Raw genomic sequence first — 27,218 nt, 5'->3', positions numbered from 1 at the left:
GGGAAGTGTTAGTAAGTTTGGATTTGGCGGGAAGTGGTGGTGAGTTTGAATTTAAGGAGAAGGGTAAATTGGAAGAATAGGAGGTATTAAGGTTGGGATAAATAATCCTGTGGGTGAGGAGATATTTATTGTAACCTACCTAAAACCCATCATGACCTATGAGGGATAAGGTAGGTTGATTTAACACTGAACCAAAGCGCTTGATTGGTCCGGATAAAATTATCATCCTACTCTATACATCAAACCAAACATTGCCTAAAGGAATCAAATTCCAAGTCATTCCATTGTTGAAGTTCTAAACCTTCTTTTTTAACCAAGCCCATCATTCTTCTTTTTAAGCAAGCCCAACAATTGAAATGGCCCATCTCTCAAAATATCACAATCTGAACACACGTGTCTCACTTTTCACCATCAGTACCCAATAATTTATTTATCCACACTAAAATTAGATTTTCATACCGTAAAATCCCAAGAACAGGGCATTGCTATGGAGGGTCGTGATTTGCTATAGTCCCTGAATTCTGAGGCTCTGATTTGATCTGTGGTCCACAACACCGCGTCTCATCCTCCTCGTTCCTCTTCAGTCTCTTGGCCGCTAACGAAACCCCAAAAATTCTGGGGAAAGTCGCATCCTTGTCATCTACCGCCTTCTCTCCGCCATCACTCACGGCGGCGGCGCCTTCATCCGCCTCCATTGCATCCATTCCTCTCCCCTCCGGAAAACCCATCTCGTCTTGATTTGTTGCATAACTTGACATTAAACTACAAACTTTACTAAATAAACCCTTCAATCGACTGAGCTCTTGGCTTAAATGCGAATTCTCTTTTCTTAACTTTTCATTTTCTTCGAATATGTCTGAAGTTGACGTGCAAGCTAGCAGCATCGCTGTCGGAGCGGCGGTATTGACCCCCGGAGACGAGTTGGAGGAGAAAACCTGCTCCTCTGCCGAATTTGTGGGTGAGACTTGGATAAAAGCTACCGGGGATGCTGCGACGGTTACTGTACGTGCATTTACTGCTACCACCGTCGTCGGCATCGGTGATGTCGCCACGGCAGTCGATATTCTCCGGCGCTGAATGTCTCTAAGCAATGCTTTTTCACCTCTTTTGAAGCAATCATTTGCAAATTCCCATCTATCGGGAACAAGTTTTCTGAACCCCTGCAAATTCAAACAAAAAATAGCAATTGAAATCAGAAAAAAAAAAAAAAAAAAGGGAAAAAAATGGCAGAAATCAAAATATCGATTTTATTTAAATAGCTTTTATTGAATCTCGATAAAACAATACATGAATAGCATGTTTCTGCATGGATAAGCATTGCTTATTACATAGGGGGAAAACAAAAATAGTTCAAACAGTTCCATGGGTGAATGAATTTTGCCCATAAACTGAAAATAAAAGAGCACAGCTTTATTTTTTTCTTTTCCTTTTACGAATGAATTCAAAATTTTAATTAAACAAGAAACAATTACTCCAGAAGCAAAAAGAATGGGATTTAAGCAATCGAAAAACAACTTCACTCCGGTAATTTTATTGAAGAAAACTTACGTAGGTGTTGAGCTGACGAACAAAGCTAGAGAAATTGTTGTGTTTGAAACATTTAGGCAGCAAATCTCTGGCAAATTCAGCTGGACGCCACACAATAAACGCCGTTCCATCTTCATTCCAAGAGATCAAATCATCGGTGTATGGATCGTCCACCAACTGGTATGTTTTCGTCAAAAACGGCGTCGGAACGGACCTCTGCGACTCTCCTCCGCCGCTGCCTCCTGCCGTAGACTCCCCACTCATTGCGCATTCAAGTTCGATATCCTCCGAGCGTCGAATATTCAGAAAACCTAAGGGAAACAAATTTTCAAATCCACACGGAACTACAGCAAATTTTTTCACATTCAACAACGTTAATCAGCCAGCTAAATATCAGATCCAAGCAAAATAAAAAAAATAGAAAACAACGAAAACTCAGCAAAAGCTTAGAAAAATATATATTGTGATTTATTTACGAATAAACACGTAAAGCCTGATAAATTCAAGATCTCTATAGATCCAAAAAAAAATGAGACATTTTCCCCATAATTAATATCTTCAAAATCATAGATCATATAAACAAAAGCATCTAATATCTCGATTATAGCATCAAATTATTCTATCCAAAAATAAAAGAACAAATATGCAGAAACAATAACAATAGTAATTCACAGGACCTGGAAAAAGATTTGAAAAAAACCTCCAAACTTTTGCAGCTTCAAATCCAGAACACTTTTCAGATACGCAGACTACAAATTAACAACAAAGAGAGAATCACACCGGAGGTGGTTCTTTTATCTTCTTTCTAGAAGGTTCCTGGCAGAGAAAGGCGAGGATATTATTTGGGACATATATAAAATTAATAATTAAAAAAAATTATCGGATGCTTCGAGAAAGTGGAAGCCACCATGGGGCCCCACAGGATTAAACTCTCTAAATATCTCATTTTCCAGAAGTTTCTTCTCTCCTCTCTCTAGAGAAGTGATCCAGTGGATCCGACTGCAAATCTCGCAGCTGCAACCTATGCTGGAAATGGCATGGGACAGCTGGACTGAAGCAATTTAAGTCTAAATTTGACCTTTTGTACAGTACGTTAAGAAGGCGGAGTGTGGGTGTAGGAACAGCGGATTCTGCCCGAGTAAATGGAATTTAAATGGTACGTGTCCGCTTACGTGCACAGATAAGGATGATGACCATTTTATGGAATTTGTAATAATAATAATAACAATGAGTGAGTAGGTTCGATTTTATTGGGATTGATATAATTTATAATTATTTAAAAAATATATAAATTGAATTAGATAAAAAAATCCTTTCATAAAATTTATAATAAAGTGATGAGTATATCTGTGTGATACAGTCTCATGAATCTTTATCTGTGAGACGAGTCATCAACCAAAGGCGAAGCTATGTAATCTTCTACCCGGGCTAAAAATCTTTATCTGTGAGACGAGTCATCAACCAAAGGCGAAGCTATGTAATCTTGTACCCGGGCTTTAGCCCGGGTGGCCCAAATTTTTTGAAAAAAATTATAGATAAATTTTTTATAATTTTAGAATAATATGATATTAGCCCGGGTATTTTAATTTAAAATATTAAAAAATTCTAAAGTTTAAAATTCTAGCCTGGGCGGAGCCATATTTCTGGCTTCGCCCCGGGGTCAACTCTACTGATATTCATAATAAAATATAATACTCTTAGCATAAAAAAATAAAATTTTTTCATGAATGACCCAAATGAAAGATATGTCTCATAAAATATTATCTGTGAGATAATCTCACACAAATTTTTGTCTGAAGTGATATAAAAATTTCTTTTAAACATTAATTAATATTAGCGACAAAGCACGTGACTCGCATGTGATGTAATACATAATTATATTGTTTTTTATACGTGTAATAAAAATTTTGATTTTAATTATTATGATATTTACTGTACAAAAAGAATGAGTCATAGGATGATAACTATTTACGTGAGTGATAAATACTCTTAATTTAAAGGACGTCACATCAACTGAATTAATGTTTATTCTATCCCAACGATCTCAAATTGTCACAACTATTTCATTTATAGAGAGATTTTAAGGGTATATTGGTAATATTAATCAGATCTTCACCAATTATTTTGAGAACAATTTCTACATGGGTCTCAATTATAATAAAACACAAAAAAATTTGTGAGACGATCTTATGAATCGGTTTTTTGAAGTAGTTTTTATATTTGAATCATTCATAAAAAACATTATTTATTATTGTAAATATAAATATGGTTGACTCGTCTCACAAATAAAGATCAATAAGAAATAAGGTACAATCATAGATATCTTGTAAAGGTTGTAAATAAGGACATACTCTCTTGAGAACATTCGTATTAGATACCGTTGAGTTCGTGGTATGAGACAAATAATATGGAGATAAGTAATATTTTTTATTGCTCTTTTGTTCACCAGTGGGTCATGAACTACACTGTAACTCACTACTTTCTGGATAAAAATATATTATCTTTAGCAGGCATGCTTAACGGACCGGTTCCGGGTCGGTTCTGGAACCGACCCGGAATCGGTCCGATAAGCCCGGAACCGGATTCGGTATGTGAGAACGGGACCCGAAACCAAGTACAATCCATTAATATGTGGGTTGAACCGGTTCAGCATTTTCTGAACCGGTTCAACCGGTTCCGGATCCGGATCCGAACCCGTTCCGGGCTGTATCCGAAACCGGACCCATACCCGGCAATCGAGTTTTTAAAAAATAAAGAAAGCCTTTGGGCCAACGGTTGCCAAAGGCTGCAAATGCAGCAGGCCAGCAGCCGTTGGCACATTTCAGTAGCCGTTCAACGGCTACTGAAATGTGCCATTTTTTTTCAATCGGGGGCCAAATTGCAATTATTATTTTTTTAACCCTCAAAATCATTTATAAATATAAGTCATTTTTTATATTCCACATATCAATTTTCTCTCAACTTCTCATTTCTCTACAATCGATATATTTCTTTGCTATCATTTCTCCAAATATATTAAATAACTGTGTTATAATTTTATCTATAATCCGTATTATTTTTATTGTTATTTATTTATTATTTCGCAATTTACTCAAATAAATTATTCGAATTTCAATTGCATCATCATCAAACCGTCGTGGTGGTGGTGGCGAATACGCTCCCGACTTTTGTGATTGGCTACATCTCCGACTTTGATGAAGTCGAACCTGGCCACGAGGATGAAAAAGCCATGGAACTCCCCAACAAAGATGTAGGGACGCCATCGTCTACTCGAGCAAGCAACACAATGTCAAATAGCACGACGAAAGCCCGTGCAAAGCGAAGCAAAGTTTGAGATCACTTTGATATTGAACAACAAGGCACGAATAACTCTTTTGTCGTTTGTAAAATTTGCAAAACGATGTATTCTTACAAAACGGGTGGTGGTTCCGGTGGTACCGGTACTTTGAAAAAATATTTAGTTAAGATACATAAACTTGACCCTGATACGCTACAACCATTCGGTAGGAACCAATACAACAACAAATTAATCCTTTTAGTGGTAAAGCTTTTACAATTACAAAAGAAATTTTTCGGAAAGCCATCGTAAAGTTTGTTATCAAATGTTGTCAATCTTTTATAATAGCTGAACAAAAAGGTTTTGTTGAATTTACTAGTACTATTCAACCTGATTTTCACAATATTTCTAGGCACACACTTAAGAAATATTGTTTTGATATTTACAAAGAATATAAAGATACACTAAAATCGCATCTTTCAAATATTTCTTGTAGAGTTCGTTTGACAACTGATATTTGGATTAATTTAAAATATGAATCATATCTTGTTGTTACATGTCATTGGATTGACAAAACTTGGACAATGCAAAAAAGAATTTTAGCGCTAGATTATTTAGAATCATCTCGCAATGCATACACTATAGCTAGATATGTTTTAAATGTTGTTAAGATTTATGACATATAAAATAAAATAATGTCGATAAAGTTAGATAATGCGAGTGCCAATACTTTTGCAATTATTTATCTTAAAGATTCACTAAAAACCAATTTTAGAAGGTAATTTGCTTCGTGTTAGATGTGTGTGTCATATTATCAATTTATGTGTTAAATGTGCATGCGATGAGCAAATGTCCACTGTAATAGAAAAATTCAAATTATGCGGGAAATTATCACGTGAAAGAAGATATGAACGTGACTGGAAAACACTAGTCGAATCAACCAAAATTAAATTTAAAAAAAAATTCCTATTGAAACTAGATGGAATTCTTTATATCACTTGCTTCATATTTTATTACGTTTTCAAGATTTAGTTACTCCATACTTATAATAATAATATTAATACAACACAATCTTTAATGCTAAGTGACGATGATTGAAAAATTTTGAGTAAATGTGTTTCTTTGTTAGAAATTTTTAAAGAAACAACCGAAAAATTTTATGTCATTAACTACCCTGCTTCAACCATGTTTCTACATTTACTTTTCAATATGTTTTATAAATTTATTGAATATCGCGATAATTCTGTTATGCGTGATTTTGTTTCAAATATGAAAAACAAATTTTTAAAATTTTGGGAAACAATCCCAATTGTGCATGATTTAGCAACATTACTTGATCCTACTCAAAATGAAGGAGGATTAGACGTGTTTTTTTTTGAATATTATGCTAAATTTCTTGGGAAGAATGTTGACGATCAAAAGAAGTCAATCATGCATTCTCTCCGAGAATTGTTTGATTTGTATACTAGTAAACAATGTGATGAAATGAGTGCGCACCCGGAGGAGATGCCGACATATAAGAGCAAAAATGGAGCACTGAACTTCTTTCAAGTTTGAAACGACAAAAGTTCAAAGGAAAATCGGTGACAACAACAAATTACAATGAGATCCAAATTTATCTAAGTCAATATGTTGAGACTACGGATAATTTCGATGTTCTTGATTGGTGGAAAATAAATTCTAAACTTTATCCAGTGTTATCTGTAATTGCAAAATATGTCCTACCCATTCAAAGTTCAAGTGTTGCTTCCGAATCAGCATTTTCAGTATGTGGAAGGATCATTGGTGACCAAAGAACTTATTTAAAGCCAGAAACACTTCCATGCTAACGTGCCTGCAAGATTGGTTTGCAGCAGAAAAAAAGAATAGGACCTCTAGCGCGATCGACGAATTCCAAAGCTCAAGTTCCGACGAAGATCCAGAATATTCAAAATATATTTTAATAAATCATGATGAATTTTAGATGTTCAATTGTAAAAATAAATGTTTAAGTTATTCTGTTAAAATTTTTTTATGTAATCACAACTATTTGCAATCAAAATACTAAATTAAAAATTTCCATTAATAGAACTAATTTTAATTATATAGTAAAATATAATAAATTAGAGTTCGGAACCCGTTTGACCCAAACAAGAACCGGTTTATTAGAAGCCGAATCGGTCTTGGTTTAGATTGGTTCCAAGTATTTGAACTTGGAACCAGAATCGGTTAGGTACCGGTTCCTAACCGGTTCTGACCGGTTCCAAACTCACCGGACGCATAACCGGGAAGAACCGGTCCGACCCGGTCCTGTGGAACCGATAAGCGTGCCTAATCTTTAGTTAATTTTGTTTGTACTTTTGTGCCGAAAAATGGAAATATTTTATGTCTTGCATACAAGCTAAAACTGTAACAATTAATGAAAATTTTGAAGATCACAGTACCAGATAAGTTGCTAATCCTTTTCTCGGAGGTTGGTTACCGAGATGGTTTATATTTGCTGGTGCAAAACCTTCACCTCACATAACCATGAAAGACTTGAACCTTGATATAAAGAGCTATTTTGAAGCCTTCAATTTGAGACTTTCGAGTTTTTGCATTATCTACTGGATGGAACAATATACTTAAATCGAATTCTTTCTTCGTAAGAATCCTTCCTTATGCAACAAAACACCAGTCATGTTCACAACCCAACAGCTAGCTAAACTGACTCATGCTAGATGCTAATTTTTTAACCATTCTGCAACCTTTCCTACGATCAATTGAAATGCTCTCTGGACGAGATTGGTGATGATTTTGTACTGGCTATTTGAATCTATTATTTTTGTTACGAAGTTTCTGATCACTTGACCTTTCTAAAGTTGGGATCTAATATACAGGAATCAACAAGCATTAATTTATGAGCTTACAGAAGTCAGAACTGGTGGAAAATTAAGCAGGCACAATGTCCACGTGCAGCAGGTCGGCGCGGATACTACAACAGGGTTATCTACATTTCATTTGTCCATTGGCGATCAGTTACAAGATTTGCATAGTAAACTGGTCTTGGACTATCCACGTGGTTTTTCTAGGCAACTTCACAAGTGTATTGTTGCACATTCACTATGGCAGGCTGCTTTCGATGGCAATGTTCAGGTCAATAGGTATCAAAACTTCTTTTCATTTGCTTTTGATCATAATTTGGTGCAAAAAATTATCTGGGGTAACAATTATTGGGACCTCGTATACAGGTTCTATCACTTGCTGTAAGTTCATCTTTAGCATTGATAGTTTTAGACATATTTGACTGATTTGATTTTGGTAAGAAATTATTAGAGTTGGCTCAAAAATTAGGAAGCGGCTTGGTTTGTTTGCGTTCTTATCGAATACATGAAATGGAAGAGTGAAAGATGCTTTTATGTGAAACTCCTACGTTAATCTTGTAGATTTATAGCTGGTTCAGATGCGAGTTTATCTTATGGGGCATTAAGCTTTTGTTATTTATTTTCAAGAAAGCATCGATATAAATTATTTTTTTATCCAACATTGCATGCACCAAATTAAAGTGTAATAATAATCTTGAAAAATGTAATATAGATGCAAAGTTACTTGTGTGGATGGACACTTTTTTCCCTCAGGCTATATTGCAATAATGTTTGATTGGATTCAGGTATTGTGCAACGGTGTAAGAACTTATATTAGTGTCCCATTTGATTTCCACTAAGTGAAAGGAGCTTAATAGACAAAACCACCATTATCGTAGTGTCAATAATATTGTTAGTTTCCACGTCACTAATAATAATAATATAATAGTTAGTATCGTGATTATATGTCAAATCTTTTAAACCGTACAGTAACTCAAGCATCACAGTTCGATCGTTCCTCACATTTCTTGTAATCAATGGGACAATTATTACACCCACGGTTCGATCGCTCCTTGCACTCCTTACCTTATGGGATATCATTCTCAATAATTGTACCCCTTACAATCAATGAGAATCGAACTCGTGACTTTAGCTTTGATACAAATTATAGAACCTAGTGCTTGCCGTTTTACCAAAAGTTATAGCTGGATGGTAATTGTGTAATTCAAATCTTTTAAATCGCATAGCAGCTCAAGCACAACGGTTCAATCGCTCTACCAAACAAAGACAATTATTGCATCTAACAAGTTTCTTACAACTCTTCGTTCGCCAATTTTCTTATGATCTTGTTGATTTATTCAATCTGTATTCATTTTCCCAAGCAAGAAAAAAAATCTAACAACGTCAATATAAAAGCTTGGTTCAAATTTACGAAAAATTGGGGGGAGAAAGCATATTTTTTTAATAAAATTTTAGAGATTATGTTTTAGTTAATAACTTAAGTATGATTTTCATAGGATTTTTATTTATTTTTAATTAAAATAAATATTTAAATAAGATTTTTTTTATTTTTAAAATTTATGGTGTGTTGTCCTAATTATTTTTTAGATCGAGGGTGATATTGTCATTTTGTGACTAAATTGTAATTATTCATAACTATAACGTAGTAAACAATATTTTTATTTTCAAAAATATATATATAAATAAATAAAATTGGATGAAATATTTTAGGAAAATAATGTTCTGTCATTTACTTTTTCAAAATTTTCTCCATTCTTTGAAAAGCAACAGACACTCCTATAAGTGCAACTGACAAACTTGGTAAAAAAATAATGACTAGACTTATCTTATTTTATGATAAGATTTTTTAATTCGATTTGATTTATGAAAAAATTATTTTTATGTTTAAAATATTATTTTTTATGACCGTAGATTGAATTTATCTGTCTCACGGAAATAAATACGTGATATAGACCTATATTCATATGGATTTTTTTGAATCAATTCCCTCTCTTATCATTGCAAGCTGCTCTACATGCAAGAAGACTTGTGCTAATTTATCAAAATACCATTTATTATTTATTTATTAAATGGCAATTTATCACACACATCACTCCACTTCTTTTCTATCTTCAGTGTGTTCATAAATTACTTTATTTCCTTCCAATGCAGATAGGGTGGGTAAGGTGCTTGATAAAATATCTCGCACAACAAACATATCCACAAGCATGGGGAAATTATAGGTATGCTCACCAGTCCAATTTCCAAAACCTCTGTTCTTCCATCCCATGGCCACAAATATTTCTACACCACCTTACCACCACTCTTCTGCGGCCAACCACCGTCAACCTCCTCCCTTCACCACCCCTTCTCAACTTCCCAATAAGAAAAGATTCACAGTTTTCTGCAGCTCAAGCAAGAGAGCACCTCCGCCACCTTCCGCCTTAGCCCAAGAGCAAAAGAACCAATCTTTGGCGGAGCAGCTTTTGCCCTTATCCAGCACACTTCTTTCTGATAATCCAAACCAAACCCTGCTTTTATCCAAGCCCAAATCCACTTGGGTTAACCCCACCAAGCCTAAGCCTTCCGTTCTTTCTCTCCATCGCCACAAACGCTCTGCTTATTCCTACAATCCACAGATCAAAGACTTAAGAGAATTTTCCAAGAAACTTAATGAATGTGAGGAATCTGAATTCTTGGCTGTTGTTGAGGGAATTCCAACTGCACCCAGTAGGGAAAATACGCTTTTAGTGCTGAATGGCTTGAGGCCATGGCAAAAGTCGCTTCTTTTCTTCAATTGGGTGAAATCCCAGAATTTGTTTCCCATTGAAACAATATTTTACAATGTTACTATGAAGTCTTTGAGGTTTGGCAGACAGTTTCAGCATATTGAGGATCTTGCACTTGAAATGATCGAGAAAGGAATTGAGCTTGATAACATTACCTATTCCACTATTATTACTTGTGCGAAAAGATGTAATATTTTCGACAAGGCAGTGGAATGGTTTGAGAGGATGTACAAGACGGGGCTGATGCCTGATGAAGTTACTTATTCTGCTGTTTTGGATGTGTATGCAAAATTGGGTAAGGTGGAGGAGGTGCTGAGTCTATATGAGAAAGGGAGAGCTAGTGGGTGGACGCCTGATCCCATTGCTTTTTCTGTTCTTGGTAAGATGTTTGGCGAGGCAGGGGATTATGATGGGATTCGGTATGTTTTGCAGGAAATGAAGTCTCTTGGAGTGCAACCAAATTTGGTTGTATACAACACATTGTTGCAGGCAATGGGTAAGGTTGGAAAGCCCGGCTTGGCTAGAAGCTTGTTTGAGGAAATGGTGGAATTGGGGGTCGCCCCCAATGAGAAGACGTTGACTGCATTGATAAAGATTTATGGGAGGGCTAGGTGGGCTAGAGATGCATTGGAGCTTTGGGAACTAATGAAGTTGAAAGGATGGCCAGTCGATTTCATTTTGTACAATACATTGTTGAGTATGTGTGCGGATCTTGGGTTGGTAGAAGAGGGCGAGAGACTGTTTGAGGACATGAAAGGTTCCCAGAGAAGCAAGCCGGATTGTTGGAGCTACACAGCAATGCTTAATATTTATGGAAGTGGAGGAAACGTTGATAAGGCCATGGTTTTGTTCAAGGAAATGTCCAAGGCTGGTGTGGATCTCAATGTCATGGGGTGCACCTGTTTGATCCAATGCTTGGGACGTGCAAAGAAGATCGATGATTTGGTTAAGGTGTTCAAAACCTCAGTGGACTCGGGCGTAAAGCCAGATGATAGGTTGTGTGGGTGCTTGCTATCCGTTGTGTCATACTGCGACGGGGACGATGCCGACAAGGTCCTTTCTTGTTTAGAGCTAGCCAACCCGAGATTGGTTGCTTTAGTCAGGCTAATGTCAAATGAAAAGATCACTAACCTGGACATTATCAGAGAAGAGTTCAAAAGCATACTAAACAGCACGTTAGTCGAAGCTAGGAGACCATTCTGCAACTGTTTGATTGATATATGTCGAAAAAGAAATCTCCATGTACGAGCACACGAGCTTTTGTATATGGGATCTGTGTATGGACTATATCCTGGTCTGCATACGAAAACCGAAGAAGAGTGGCGACTAAACGTTCGATCTCTCTCTGTTGGTGCAGCTCATACAGCATTCGAAGAATGGATGGGCACTCTGGCTAAAAGTATCGAACACCAAGAAACTTTACCTGCTTTATTCTCGGCCAACACGGGAGCTGGAACTCACAAGTTTTCTCAAGGTTTAGGGATTGCCTTCGCTTCTCATGTGGAGAAACTTGCAGTCCCTTTTAGGGAAAGTGAGGAGAAAGCTGGTTTCTTTTTCGCGACTCGAGAAGATTTGGTGGAATGGGTTCAATCGAAGGCTTCTTCTGCGGCAGCTTAAGCATCAGCAGATAAATTGTTACTGTCAATGCATATATATACATGCAATTCTAGCTTGAGATTTCTATTCTGAATACTGTAAACTGTAGATAGACCCAAACTATAACAAATGGCTTTCCAACCTTACCCATTGCCTGCAACAGTCAGACTTTTTTTTCAGTCGGGTGAGGTGTTACTTATAATTAAGTCTCGAATCTCAACTCTCGTCCAGATTTGGGACCCTAGGTGTTAAACTAAGCTCACGGAATTTTCAAAAATCCAAAGTAGCCAAAATGATATTCTTTTTTAGAAAATCCTTTTGAGTTTAGTCTGATTAAAAATAGCGCAAATCTAGTCGAACAATTTAAAATAACTGATATGTTACACCGGGCTAACGACTAAACCGCAGAGCCCAAGGCCAAAACGAGTGCCAGAAACCGAAGAACCAGATTGATGACCTGAATAGGAGGCCTGGAGCTCCTTCTGGTCGAAGCGATTGAGAATGAGTAAGGTGACGGTGTTGGTGGCTGAAACTGTAGGATTAGACATAACTCTTCCACAAACCACAGTTATTTGGCTATCTCTGCAACTGCTGACTGTCTTTTGTCCGATTTTTTCATTTCTGTAGCATACATAACCTTTTTCTTGCAAGGCCAAACAATGCGGGGTCTTTTTTTTTCCTACAAAGTTGAAGTCAACGATGTGGAAACATTTAATTTTCTAATTTCTTTAAATATTATTATTGATTTGTTGTGTAAGGTTTGCTAACACTGTAAAAATGCTAATAATATTAGGTGTGGCTGTCGAAAATTCGAGCAATTGCGATCCAGAAAACGTTTACTATTGCCCGCTTGCACCCTCCAATAATTCACACTAAAAAAAGCTAGGGACGGACTTAATTTAAGCGACGGATTTCTAAAAACCGTCACAAATTTTAGCTACAGTCGCAGAATTAACGATGGATTTTCACAAATCGTTGCTAAAAGTGGTGATGGTTTTTTTAAAAACCGTTCCGTCGCTAAAATTAGCGATATATTAATTGATCGTCGCTATAGTTAGCGACGATTTTTTAAAAATCGTCACCATTTTTAGCGACGGTTTTAGATACTAAAGTATTTATTTTAATTTTTTTAATGAAATAATATTATTTCAATTTGTTATAATTAATAAAAGTAGTGACGATTTTTTTTAAAAAAAAGTCGCTGATTTTTTTATTTTTTTAAGAAATTATAATATTTAAATTTTGTATAAACAATAATTTTTTATGTACAGAATTTTATATAACAAAATGTTTTATTTACCTTTTTTTATAATTTATATGAATATTTATCAAACATAATAAATTAAATTAAAATTAATCTAAAAAAACATTAAATTAATATATATCAAACTGAATCCGACTGATATTTTATATTAAAAAAATTCAAATTCGACTGATATTTAAACTAAAATGTGCAATAAATATCATTAACAAAATATAATAAAATCCTACGATGTCTTGGTCTCCTCGTCGTCGTAATCGTCGTGGTCGTCGCCATCACCATCCTCGTGTCCATCATCAGTGTCATCGTCGTGACCCACGTCATGTAATGACTCGGTGTACTATTGTGAATAACCGCGTCTATGTAAGGATCTATGCTCGTGAGATGGTCTGGTGATGAAGCGGCCGTTTTGTGATCCTCTTATTGTGAAGCGGTCGCTGTCGGAGGACCTGCGTGGGAGGAAGGCACTATCGTATGGCTGCAAGGGTAGCTGCATAGGTGCTTCTTGAGACATACCTAGGGGTGGGAAAAAAATATCGAAATACCGAAAAATCGTACCAAAAAAAATATCGAACTTATCGAAAAAATCGGTATATCGAAAATTTCGGTACGGGTATCAATTTTTCGATATCGGTACGGAATATTTTTTTTCGGTATACGAAATACCGAAAATAATATTTTATTATTATTTTTTAAAAAAATTTAAGTTCGGTAAACCGAAAAAATGTCGTTATACCGAAATATACCGACAAAATTTTCGGTGTCGGTACGGTACCGGTATGAACTTTTTTCATATCGAAAATCCGGTATACCGAATATGCGGTATACCGAATTTCCGGTATCGATGTGGAAAAATTCCATACCGATATTTTGGGTACGGTATACAGTACCGTAGTTCGATACGGTATACCGTACCGTACCCACCCCTAAACATATCATCGACCAGTAGACGTGCTTACTCTTCCAAAAAAGGCATTCGAGTCCTCAGCAACTCGAGGCACTGTCGTATGGCTGCAAGGGTAGCTGCATAGGTGCTTCTTGAGACATACCATCGACCAGTAGACGTGCTTACTCTTCCAAATAAGGCATTCGAGTCCTCAGCAACTCGTTCTCCTTGGACTCGTCGAACTCCATCTCCAGCACATCGCATTTGCTGCTGCTAAATCCTCCCTCAATTTATGGGTCTCTTCACTCATATCAGACGTGCATCAGACGTGTCTCAGCGCTACTAAAACCTCCACGTTGACGTAGAGCCATATCTTCAGGATAAATCGTGGAAGTTATGGATCAACCACCATACATCTGCCCTTTTTTGGGTCCACCTATCACCAACTTGAATATTATGTTGACATCATGTATCTAAAAGCCTCCAGAATCATCTCATCTCCGTACGACGTCAACGACTCAGCTATATATGTCTACATAACTTCCTGCGAGGAAGAATATACTTTATATTACTTATTTGAATTATAATTATTTTAATAATTATTACATAAAATTACTTCAATAAATTTTGAAAATTAAACTTACATTCACACGTCGTGATCGCTGATCAACGAATATATCGTCCTAAGTGTACTTTAACTATATCGTCATGTAAATAAATTTTGTTTCAACATTTTTTGCGGTTGCTCTTTGCCATTTAATATTTTTGTCAAAATATATAAAAATTATTTTTAGACTGCTATTAATTTTTTTGTGAAAATTATTACAACTAATATATATTAAATACATTAATAATTATTAATTTAATTAAATACATACGTATATAAATACACTATAACACATGTATCTATCTATATAGACTAGTTAAATCTAACATCCAATTAAATATTATATAAATTAAATAATCTAAGAATTTCGCATGCATCTTAACAATAAAATATATATATGACATGAAATATTTATACTACTTGTTCACATCTAACACAATTATAAAAGTTTTATACTACATATATACATATAATAAATACATATATCTATCTATATATTCCAAAACATATGTATCTATATATTTACAAACATAAATATGAAAAAAACGTGTTTGAAGCATGACTTAGAAGTTGAAGCCGAGAATTAGATCTGCAAAATTAATCAAAAAAACAAGTTCTAGTAATTAAAAATCAAGAAGTTTGGGGGGGAAGGTAAAAAATTATTCATACCATAGAGAATATGCGAAAACCGATGATAAAATGAAGTGGAATGAGGGGTATATATAGGCGATTACTGTCGCTAATTTGAATATGATTTTCAAAATTCAAAATTGTGACGGAATATAGATTAAATAATTTCGTCGTAATTAACAGCAGCATTATTTGCAAAATCGTCGTTATATAATTAATGTGACGGTTTTGATATTCCGTCGCTAATGTTGCGACGGAATGTTAGATCTGTCGCAAGTTTTAGCAACAGTTTTTATAATCTCGTCGCTAAATTAGCGTAGCGACGGTTTCAAAATAAAACGTCACTAATTTGCCCATGGTTTTTAAATTTAATTTAACACGTTTTTTTAGCGACTAAATAAATAGCAATTTTCTTGCGGTTTTTATAAAACCGTGGCCAAGTTACTACAATATATATATCAACGCCAGTTCCCTAGAGATTACTTTTGATCTCCAGTCAAAATTAAGTTTGGTAAAATATATTTTCTTCACATGGTGAATTGATTTATCCAATTTTTTTTAATCTATTTGATTTATATTTTTTATTTTCTTAAATATGTCTCTTCGTTTTATAATGGCATAAAAATACTAAATTTTATTAGTATATTTTAACCGAAGAAATAATGGGATTCTCCAAATGAAATGAACTGTCCGATCAAGTCATTAAAATAAACGATGCCCATAAACATGTAACTCTATAATTTGGAAGATCTTTCAAAAAGATAATTTATCTATAATTTTTTTCTTTTTAAAAAGAGATAATGAATTAAACTTTTAATAAAGAAAGACAAAAATTAAACTAAAATCGAGCTTCTGGTGAACTACCAAGTCAATGCAGGCTAATATTAGGTCCTTATATTTACAATTTGGAATCCAAATCAAGTGATATTTTTTTCTTTTGAGCTGGAAATGAATTTTTGTTATAATTGAATTTTGGATTGTCATAATTGATTATTGAACAAAAATCTCATCCAAATTTGATACACGTGCGCCTAATGAACTATGAATAATTGATTTCTCTTTACTATGCTACAAATCATTGCCTTTTCTTTATTCAAAAGTTAATTTCTCTGTAAGCGCAAATACATAAAAGAACTTTTCCTCGAGCAGAGTTGTACAATATATTCGATTTAGCAATCAGCGTCGGCAAAATTTTATCAACTTTCTTCAAACAAATCTGTTTATATCTTCAAACAACTTTCCTCCAAAATCTTTAGATCTCACCTTCTATTGATCATTAGCACACCATCTCGAGCCAGAAATTATTTGTTATTTACACAGACTCCAAATATCAACATGCTTCCCACGAGGATCTTAATGAAATATAGGCAAACACGAAAATTCTAATACTTGACCCTATAAGTTCAGCTGTTGAAAATACTGGCAACGAACAGGTGAAGTCTGTCTCTAGCTTTGTATCATTGTTTCCATTATGAGGCTGAAAAATATTATATAATAGAAGAATTAAAGCGGAGCAGTAATGAACTAAATCAAGGCAGATCAGATAATTCCTCAGCGGCGTTACCGATGGTACATCTGTAGACGAATCGCGTCTCATTTATGAATAAGTTTCCATATCCTGTTGATAAAGGATAATTACACAGGTCAGGTCTGTGGCGGGCAAGTGAATGATACAAGAAACTTCAAAAACAAGAGGCAATAACTGAAGAAACAAGAATACAGGTTCATTCTACATATCCATGCATCAGAATACATAGATAATAGTACTCCCTTAAAAACTATTCGGAACCCGAGTTTGTTTGTTTGTCCCTGTAGGATAAATTTAATCAGTAAGCAAAACAGATCGAGGTTGGATGGAGTAATATTCCTTTTGGAAAGATAAACATAAAAAAATGAGCATTTGAACTCACTTATTTCCTGGAGGCAATCCAATATCCTCGCCAGATTTTTGGTTCGAGGATGGAGTTGTAGATTCAGGGATACGTCCAACAGTGGTTGAATCCCACTCCAAATCAAATGCATATTCTAGACGTCTTTCCAAAGCTTGTTCGGGAACTGATTTTCCAGATGCAGATACCATGGATTGCACAAAATCCTTCTCAGTAATCGAGTCGGTGCCCTTGGCATCATTACTGAAGGAAGCGCTTGAAATGATATGAGCTGGAGTGCTGAGGCCATTTGCATACTGAATTTCCTTGGAAATTCTCTTTCTTATGATTGAAGGAGTGCCTTCATAAGTAATTGCTGACTTCATTAGCATACACTCTGGACAAGTAGTGCCATTAGAGATACTTAATGACAGGTTCGCAAGGCAGGAATGACCATGCTGGATGCTGTTTTCTACACCGATGCTCTTGCCAGGTGAATTTGAAACAACTAAATCATTCACTTGCGATGGCTCGCAACCCAGGTCATTCTCCTTATGATCAGCCAAATGAGATCTTTCACAGGCTTTGTTTCTTTTTCCAGCCCCTCGATTCACTTCTTCGAACGAGCCAATAGACAGACTTAAAATGGTATCAAGTGGAGAGTCTTCAGACCTCACATCCGTAACACATGGGCTACACCTAGGTCTTTTAGGAGGCCCAAGCATCCTTTCAGATTTGTTTGCATGATCAACCTCAAGAATAGCATGACATTTTTCAATTTGATGACATGAATCCGCAATACTGTTCAACGAGTTGGTTGACAGAGAATCTCTCCATTGCCACGCAGAACTGACACTTCCAGCGCATGGTTTACCAGATTTGTCACTTTTAACATTTGTTAACAAACTAAATTCAACACAATTTAGGGGTGTTACATTTCTAAACCCCTCTGAAGATTTGCAATGTCCAAGGAGAGTGGGACTTGTATCTGATGTACCCTTGCAAAAATTAGGATATCCAGCTTGTTCACCATGAGTTTGGGCTACTCTAGAATAACATTTGGATCCTGGTATTTCTTCATGTTTGCCGTTGTTAGGAGATGAAGCCTCAAGAAATTCCAGGGCAGAGAAACTACGAAAATTTAAATCCTGTCTTTTTTTTACAGAGCAGTTCCAGTGATTTTTAATAGCATTATCGGTCCTGCACAGATAAACATTTGATAAACAAACAATTGAGAATAAAGAAATGAAAAGCTACAAGCAGATTAAAAAATCAGCAGACATCATCCTTAATATAGATAAGATGACAATCAAGACACAAAGTGAGAAAGATTAGTAATTCTGGTAAGCTTCGGCAATTCTTATTATTATGTGTGTGATTTCTTGAAAATTTAATAGATTTATGGATTGTGTATTGAATGCTTCAACCCAATTGTTTCTCTTCGCAAGGTATACACATCGGAAGCGAAATCTGCTGAGCAAGTTGCAAATATTCCATAATAACCTCTACGGAAATATAGATACCTTCCTGGTAGAAACCTTGAAATTTCTGCCCATTTATTACCATACACTCGGTGGCAACAAACAAGAATTGCTTCCTCCACTTCAGTCCATTGATCCTTTCTTATTGCCGGGTCCAGATGATTGTGCCACCTTACAATCAAGTTGAGTGAAAGAGTTTCACATTCGCCGGCAGAACAAGATGACAAGAAATAGAAGGAAATAAAAAGAGAAGATGTTATTTATGGCAATTGGGCCTTTAAACATAGTTCCTGCAGAATCATAGCACAGCTAGGTACAAACAGTTGCCTGTTTAAAATTCGAAACAATGTGCACATAGGCTAGCTTACTAATTTACCATTTCCAAAGCCGATACACACTTTTTTACCAAAATAATAAGTGTTTCTTTGACTTCTGATGCATAAAAACGAGAATAGCAAGCTTTTATTCACAAGCAATTATTCACTACACAGAAAAACCGATTATCTTTACTACAATGACGAAGTCGATGATTTTTAAAAGAAAGCACTAAATTTTTTGGTTAGATGAGGGCCTAACAGAAGATCTCAAAGCTGGATCACCACATTTCAATGCATGCACACCCACCTGCCCTGGGAAGTGTTTGCAAATCAAACCTGGTGCACCGTGAGATGTATTTAAAAGACACCGAGATGCTAATAATAGAAATCTTCTGCTTTCCCGTTAATCACAAAATAACAAGATCTTAATTGTTCATTGATTTATTTAATTAGTTATTTTTAAACGGTCTTAAATCATAAGTGTCACTCACCTTTCCCGGCACTGCTTTCCAATACGACCTGGTAAACAGTTTGCAATAGCTGACCATTTCTTGATGCCATACTTCCCAACTAACTCAATAATGAGATCATCCTCCTGAAGTTTCAGATAATGCACATAATGATAAAATATAAATTATCACAGGCTTGAAATGAGCAAGGGATTTGGGGTCATGAATTCACTCATAATCAGCCAGCCAAGAGAATTGTTTAACCTCCTTCGTCCATGTGCCTTTGACAAGATCGGGATTAAGAACCTTCTGCCAGCGATGCAAACACTGAACATCTGTCCTTCCGGAAATGCATTCAGCTGCAAAAGAGAAAGTTCAATCAATAAGCTAGGAATGTTGGGAGCAACAACTGAATAGATTGAATATATATACATCTTCACCATATGAATATACTATTAGGGCTTAGCTACTAGCAAGAGATATTAACAGTGCCATTAAATACACAAGAAATGGGTATCGTCCCAGCAGATCAGCCACTTGCTGCTAAATTTCCCCAGAAAATAGCATTTTTTAATCCCTAAAAGCCAATTGTGTAGTAAATTATTAACACTACATTTCTTTCGAGCATTAAGAAAATAACCCAAACCACAATTAAAAAGGCCGAAAAGACAATAATTCAATGGTTACAAATTACAATAACAACAGGTTTTAATAAATAAAATTCCAAAAAAATTCAAACCTGATTACAAAGGCCAGGTGGAAGGATTAGTGCCACAATACATGCAGAAAAAAAAAAGTAAAAAAGAAAAGAAAAGATGAACACCCACCAATTCTTTTCCAATTTCTTCCATTGTACTTTTTTACTACTTCAGCTAGTAGCTTATCCTGTCAAAATATGAAGTCATGTCAGCTACTTGCAAGCATAATTCTTAGGTACCTGCAACAAATTTTTTATTTTGTGTGCATATATCCCTTTCTCTTGATGTTTCCTGTTGTTTGATTGCAAACTCACTTGTCAGACTGTATAGTGGCATAAACAATCTTAAAGAGCAGCACAAAATGAAAAATCACATACTTTTATTACATTGGTTAGAAGAAACAGATAGTCCATATTCATTTCCTAATCTTCTAGCCAAGGATCAATGATAAGTGGCTTCCAAGTACTTTTACTTCGTAAAACCACAACCAATAATTCTTAGCCAGAACTATTTAAAACTCAAAGAGTTGGGCACTTATGGAAAAATTATTTAAATGTTGATACTTGAGAGTCTAGTTGCAAACCTCATCAGTTGTCCAGCCTGCAGGTGAGAAACGTCGTCTTGTCAAACCAGAACTTCTTCGACCACTGGACCATGTGAAAAAGAAAAAAGAATGGTGCAAAAAGATCAACCAATAGGTGTACAGCACTTTGATGGCAATTGACCTATTCAATCAATTTCTCCATGTACCAGATTGACCTATTAAATGGCGGGATGCGATGGCGAGGGGGTCAGTGACCGCTTACCGACTCAGCCGCCTGGACACTGACTGCCCACCGCCTAGGCGGTTGAATTTTTTTTTAGCATTTTTATAAGTAATTATATATAATCATGCAATGTAATTACAAATATTCATCATTTTTTATGTATATATGCAATTAAATAATGTTTATGCATAAAAAAGATTCATACAATATAATAGAATCTAGACAAAGTGCAAATAAATATATAAATGCAAACTAATAAGATAATTAAGGTCGTGGCTGATGGCGACGACTGTTGGAGGTGTTTGAGGCAGATGATGACTGATAGTGGAGGACACTTGAAACTTAAAGTAAATACAAAATAGACTGAAAGATGTTTTTATTATATTTAGGGTTTTTTAAACTGGTTGAATTTGACTGATTTTTAAAATTATTTGACTTTGACTGTTAATTGACAACCTCGACCGCCTGCTCGGCCGCCTCCACCGCCTGTTCGCCGGTCTAGCCCGTCAGATACACCTATAGAGACTGTTTTAGACAAAGGTGGGGTGCGGTCGAACACTGGTAGTGCAAAATGGTTTAATGATCTGAACATATTACAACCAAGGTCTTGAGTAATGAAATTATCGACCAGGCAACATAGACTCGCACTCGATAAGGACAAATAGCTGTGAAGGTTATTACTGCACTGCCTCAGTCATCTCCTTATAAATAACAACCTCAACAGCTATAAACCTTTCTATAAAGAAAAATCGAGCCAAAAAAAGTTTAAACTATATGCAAAACCAACAATTTACTTTTATATTTGATTAATCTACCATAGCTGTAGCATCAGAGAGAACAATAGCGCATAAATTAAAAATAACTAAAATCACCTACCTAGAGTCAGAGGAAGATCTTGGAGTAACAGTATCACAACTGCTCTCAGAGAGCAAAGAAAACGAGGCTATTCGGACTTCATTAGTTGAATCCAGGATACATGATTCCTCCTTGACCTGAATCATGGTTTCCTATCCTACTGCGCTTACCGATCTACAATAAATTAATGCTAGGATATCAATCTACAAATGAATTTTTTATCCCCCAAGTTCAGTAATGAACAATGGGTTATTTTCGATGATCCCATTCAAGTAATCAAAATAATTTCGAACAATAAAACCGACCGAAGCATATTTTACCTAATGACGGATCACATAATAAAATGTATGAAGTTATCCAGAGAGTAAATTTTCTGTCATGAGAAAATATTATTTGGCCTAAATAACATCTCCATCCTACATATTATCATTTTATCATACAAACCGACGTAAACAATCACTCTCGAATGCCAAAAAAAAAAAGAAGTTCAAAAGATATCCCAATCAGCCGCAACAAGATGTATTTTACAAGATAGATCAGAGTATAAATGGAGAAAACCAACATAAATTCGAGTTCTTCAATTCATTTCAAGCAAAAACCAAAGAAAGGCCAAATCTTTATAAAAATCCACGACAGTCTCATTCAAGTTTCCGAAATATAATCCATCAACCGTAATCAGATCACCCGAATTCGCACAAGCCAGTTGACGCAATTCACAAAAGCAAACGAAACAATCAAGCTTTTCATTCCATAAATCAACAGAAGCGAACACATTGGTAATAAATAATCCGAGCTGCTGCTATCACTCCACTTTAATTCATTGAATTCCAATCCGTAACCGCCAATTATAATTAAATTAAATAACAACAAAAGCATCGGTTCACCGTAATTAAAACAAAACAAAACAAAAAGGGAAAACGCAACTCCAAATCCACACAACACACTCATACAGATAGAGAGAGCGAGAGAGGAGAGAAAACAGCCGACCTGTGGGGGAGTTAGGGTTAAACGAAAGGAGAAGCGTCGTAGTAGATACGCACACAGGCGGAGGAGAGGGAGAACGAAAAAGGAAGAATTAAAAGAGCGGAGTGACACGGAGCAGCGGGAAACGAAGATTGAACAGACAGCTAAGAGAGAGAAGAATAAAGTGGATACTGCAACGGGCGTGTGCTGATTTTCATTTATTTCGGATTTTAATTTTTGTTCTGTTCTCCTATCTTTGCTTTATTTTCTCCTCTCAGTTAATGTAACGTCGCTAATTTGTGAATATATTTTGCCCGAAACCATGCAACACGTGTGAATCATTATTAGGAAATAATATAATTTCGATATCTTTTTGGATCTTCACGATTTTTTTTTTATCGAATTTCAATTATATCTGATTATCTTTCTATTGTGTTGAGTGAGTATCATGTGAGATCGTCTCACGGATCTTAATCTGTGAGACGGGTCAACCCTACTCATATTCATAATAAAAAGTAATACTTTTTCCTGGATGACTCAAATAAGATATTCATCTCACAAATACGACCCGTGAGATCGTCTCACACAAGTTTTAGCATTAATATTGTGTAGTTTTAGTATCTTCTTCGCGTGACATTAATATGGTGCTGATGCAGGTGTTATATTTGCAGTGACACATCATCACTCCTATAAAAAAAATGACTAAAAATATCAAAACTTTAAAGACACGTTATCAAAATTTAAATTTGTCGATATACATTATTAAACAAGAAATAGACAAACATATTAGACTGAAATTATGAATTTTCTCTATAAATATTATTTTTATATATATTTTAAAATTTAATATGTTGCCTTGAAATAGTTTAAATCAAATTATTGCACAATTTGAGGTTTCAGTAATATGATACCGTGTGAAAGGAATGTGTGAATAAAACACAATTTATCTCTTAAATTTTTTCATTCTGATAAGATTTTGTCTTTTTAAAAAATTTAGTTTATTACACTTTAGATTGATCTTTAATATTTAAAAGAATTTGTTTACTAATTAAATATTATTTTCCTTATTTTGTAGAAATCTATTCAAAAAATCTTATAAAGACGAGCACAAGTCTATATATATTAAATAATAATTATTGCACTAAAAAGAAGCGTGACAAACGAGATATGAGGGAACAAAGAAAGAATTTTCCAAAGAACTGACAAAGACAAAGTATCGATATTTCACTGTGTTGATGTGAGGTGTTGGAGACATTAGAAGACAATACCCTTTCAATGTGTTGCTTGAAGAATTGTTTTGTTTCTCCGAATTTCGACCACACTTAGTTGCGTTCTTGTGTTTTGGATATTTTTGTTATTGATATTTTAAAATACAATTTACTTCCTTGACTTATTGAAGAATATTGTTTTTCGCTTCTTCACTAGCATTTGTTTTGAGAACTCGATTTATTTTCTAATGGTTATTTTGTTTAGAGAAATTGCACGAGTGTGTTCACTTGTGTATAATAATCTTTGAGTTATTTTTATTAAGTTATTTATTTTGTGTTATATTAGTCGACTGCATGTTGTCCCGGATATTACAACATGATCCTTCTCCCAACCCACATAATTAATTTGGACTTATTTGTTGGATTTACTATTTTAGAACAATGTTCAAAGAATATTAGACTAAATGCTACAGCCATCGCAGGACATTTTATGTTAAAAAAAGCAGCCAGCTACAGTTTCGTCTAGCAGCTAAAGATTTTGTATTATAATATATAATTTAATGATTGTTTTCAAATTTTATCATCATTTTTATATCATTTAATATATAATTTATGAATGACAAGAGAAAGAAATCAATTTTTGAATCCCTTTTTTACACTGATAAAAGATATAATTATATAAAAAAATTGATTTGAATAGACTATGTTAAGAGTTTATAAATATTAGTTTCATCTTAAACCAGATTTGTACAACATTATTTTTTTAAATATTTATAATACAGCTGGAATATTAGAGCATTTTCAACCGTCCTCTGTCTACAGAAGATTTCTTCAAAATAAAAAAGATAAATTTTGTTCCAATTCATTTCTTAGTCGGTCTCCGTTTTCGAAGATGCTACAATTATCATATTTGAAGAATCATTGTGTCAATTAAGTATGAGTTTGGAGGATTAAACAAATTACGAAAATGTCATCCTAAAAAATTGCATAATGGTCTTATTTTATTTTTAAATTAATGTTTTGGTTCATTTCATTCTTTTATTTTAATCCCTTTAGTTGATTTTAGTGCAAATTTTTTTGTTCCTTTTTAATTTTTTGCAAGTGTTTTCTTGGGTTTTTTTTAAAAATAATTTAATTTTAAAAACATTTTCAAAAATAATTTAAAAAAAAAACATTTTCAAAACTATATTCATAAACAACCGTCGCTAAAAACGCATATTTTCATAAGAGAATTTGCGCGCTGCGAAAACCCATTTTTGCTGTAGTGAAGACAGAGCAAAAAACAGACATAAAATTCATCAATAAATAGGGGTGTTCATCAGTCGGTTTTTTTCTTTATCTTCACTAGGCACTATAGGTGTTCATCGGTCGGTTTGGTTTGGTTTTTTATTTTGGTTTTAAAAATATATAATCTGATATCCGAATTACCAAATTCAAAATCGAACCGACCGATGAACAGTCTTATTTATTAATAAATTTTTTGTCTGTTTTTTGCTCTGTCTTCACTACAACAAAAATGGGTTTCTCCCAGCGCGCAAATTCTCTTATGAAATTATGCGCGTTTAGCGACGGTTTTAGGCGCATTTAGAGACGGTTTAAACACCGTGCTAAACAGCGATGGTTTTTAACCGTCGCTCTGTTTATTGCTCTGTCTTCACTACAACAAAAATAGGTTTTCGCAGCGCGCAAATTCTCTTTTGAAATTATGCGTTTTTAGCGACGGTTGTATATGCATTTAGTGACGGTTTAGAACCTGTCGCTAATTAGCGACGGTAAAAAACAGTCGCTAAGTCAATTTCAGCGACGGTTTAGCGACGGTTTTTAAAACTGTCGGTAATTTGCGACAGTGTAGCGACGGTTTGTAAAACCGTCGGAAATTAGCGACGGTTGTATTATGAATGCCGTCGCTAAAATAATATGCTGCTGACAGACCACCGTCTGCGTTTATGAAGCGCGGACGCAAGCCGTGAGCGCGGATTACAGTAGTTTTGAAAATGTTTTTTTTTAAAATTATTTTTGAAAATTTTTTTAAAATTAAATTATTTAAAAAAAAAACCCGTGTTTTCTTCCATTAATTTATTGTAATTTTATTATTTGTAAGAAAACCAAATTACGTACATTGCCCGATTGTCGAGGGACCGCCTGTTCCTATACCCAACCTAAAGCAACGAACGTTTGTCATTCGAGCTTACCCGTTTGTCTTCTATAGTTTTTACCATATTAATTTACGAAAAGTAATTTTGATATTAAAAGAAAATCATTCTTTCCATATATACATGAAATTTGGTAGTCTTTAAATGATGCTCACATGTGGTATTTACATTTATTTATTTTTTTAAAAAAATCGAGTTTGAAATTTTTTTTCCTAAGTGAATAATGTTTTTCGATGATAAAAATATATAAGTGACCAAGTTGAAGTAAATAATTTCTATATATGTTGGCTATAACTAAATTAGGAAATGTTTCTTTGTTTTTTTTTTCCCAATTACAATGGCTGGAGAAGTCTTGGATACGATACATGTGTCATTCATTGTTTGACACATTTGGTGCTTTCGGCAATGTGTCACTTGAGCCGAAAGCACGTGGACGAAAACATTCACAAAAACTTTTGTAAGATGATCTCAGAGGTCAATTTTGTGATATATATATATTCTATTTTAGTCATATATGAAAAGATATTATTTTTTATGTCAAAAATATTACTTTTTATTGTAAATATGAACATGATCAACTCATCTCACGAATAAATATTCGTGACACCGTCTCAAAAAAACCTACTCGAAAACATTTGGTTTTGATCGAAGATTTACAACGTGGGTGCATGGAATGTGGCTCAAGAGTAGATATGTCAAAACGGGCTGATCCAGTTAGTGGGTCTCTAAATGGCCAACACATCCTAACCCACTTTGGCTCGCCTAACCCGTTTATATTTTTTAAGAAGAAAATTGTAAACAGTATTGCAATAAAAATAGAAGAAAAATATATTTCAGTCAAATAGTTTCATAAAATACTTAAAACATTGAAATAAGAATTTAAGAAAACATATAAAATTATCCCTAAAAAATAAAGTGCTTAAACCAAACATGAAGATTGAGACATGGAAGAGAACAAAAAGTCGAGGAAAGAGACGGTTGTAAATTTTAGAAAATATTATGTGTTCAACAATACACATAATTAGCAAACCTCCGTCGGGTCAACAAAATTTCAATGCAACTCG

The 27,218-nt window shown here is 34.7% G+C and overlaps 3 protein-coding genes across 6 annotated transcripts; 1 reads left to right on the top strand and 2 right to left on the bottom strand.

The window, feature by feature from the left end:
- Positions 1-255: 255 nt before the first annotated feature.
- Positions 256-2,419, bottom strand: LOC140828820 (heat stress transcription factor B-2b-like). 4 transcript variants are annotated; one of them, XM_073191652.1, is made up of 3 exons: positions 2,308-2,419; positions 1,549-1,838; positions 256-1,160 (listed from the first exon to the last, which is right to left on the bottom strand). In XM_073191652.1, exons 2-3 carry the CDS (start codon positions 1,789-1,791, stop codon positions 486-488), a joined length of 918 nt encoding a protein of 305 aa, XP_073047753.1. In that variant the 5' UTR covers positions 1,792-1,838; positions 2,308-2,419; the 3' UTR covers positions 256-485. The 4 variants fall into 4 exon arrangements, with proteins under 4 accessions (XP_073047753.1, XP_073047751.1, XP_073047750.1 ...); XM_073191650.1 differs by having other exon boundaries at positions 1,549-1,871; positions 2,205-2,381; XM_073191649.1 differs by having other exon boundaries at positions 2,205-2,380.
- Positions 2,420-9,794: 7,375 nt separating this feature from the next.
- LOC140828819 (pentatricopeptide repeat-containing protein At5g46580, chloroplastic-like) lies at positions 9,795-12,157 on the top strand. Its single transcript, XM_073191648.1, has one exon. The coding sequence runs from the start codon at positions 9,915-9,917 to the stop codon at positions 12,030-12,032; it is 2,118 nt and encodes a 705-aa protein (XP_073047749.1). The 5' UTR covers positions 9,795-9,914; the 3' UTR covers positions 12,033-12,157.
- Positions 12,158-16,632: 4,475 nt separating this feature from the next.
- LOC140828818 (uncharacterized) lies at positions 16,633-23,015 on the bottom strand. Its single transcript, XM_073191647.1, has 10 exons — positions 22,818-23,015; positions 21,852-22,004; positions 20,792-20,855; positions 20,338-20,395; positions 19,775-19,869; positions 19,553-19,656; positions 18,787-18,915; positions 17,306-18,463; positions 16,960-17,204; positions 16,633-16,872 (listed from the first exon to the last, which is right to left on the bottom strand). The coding sequence occupies exons 2-9, from the start codon at positions 21,974-21,976 to the stop codon at positions 17,174-17,176; spliced, it is 1,764 nt and encodes a 587-aa protein (XP_073047748.1). The 5' UTR covers positions 21,977-22,004; positions 22,818-23,015; the 3' UTR covers positions 16,633-16,872; positions 16,960-17,173.
- Between the last annotated feature and the right edge of the window lie 4,203 nt (positions 23,016-27,218).

This window comes from Primulina eburnea, chromosome 4, assembly GCF_022965805.1.
Source record: "Primulina eburnea isolate SZY01 chromosome 4, ASM2296580v1, whole genome shotgun sequence".
Classification (NCBI taxonomy): Eukaryota; Viridiplantae; Streptophyta; class Magnoliopsida; order Lamiales; family Gesneriaceae; genus Primulina; species Primulina eburnea.
The sequence above is the reverse complement of the archived record's forward strand: the minus strand, read 5'-3'. Positions and strand labels throughout refer to the sequence as shown.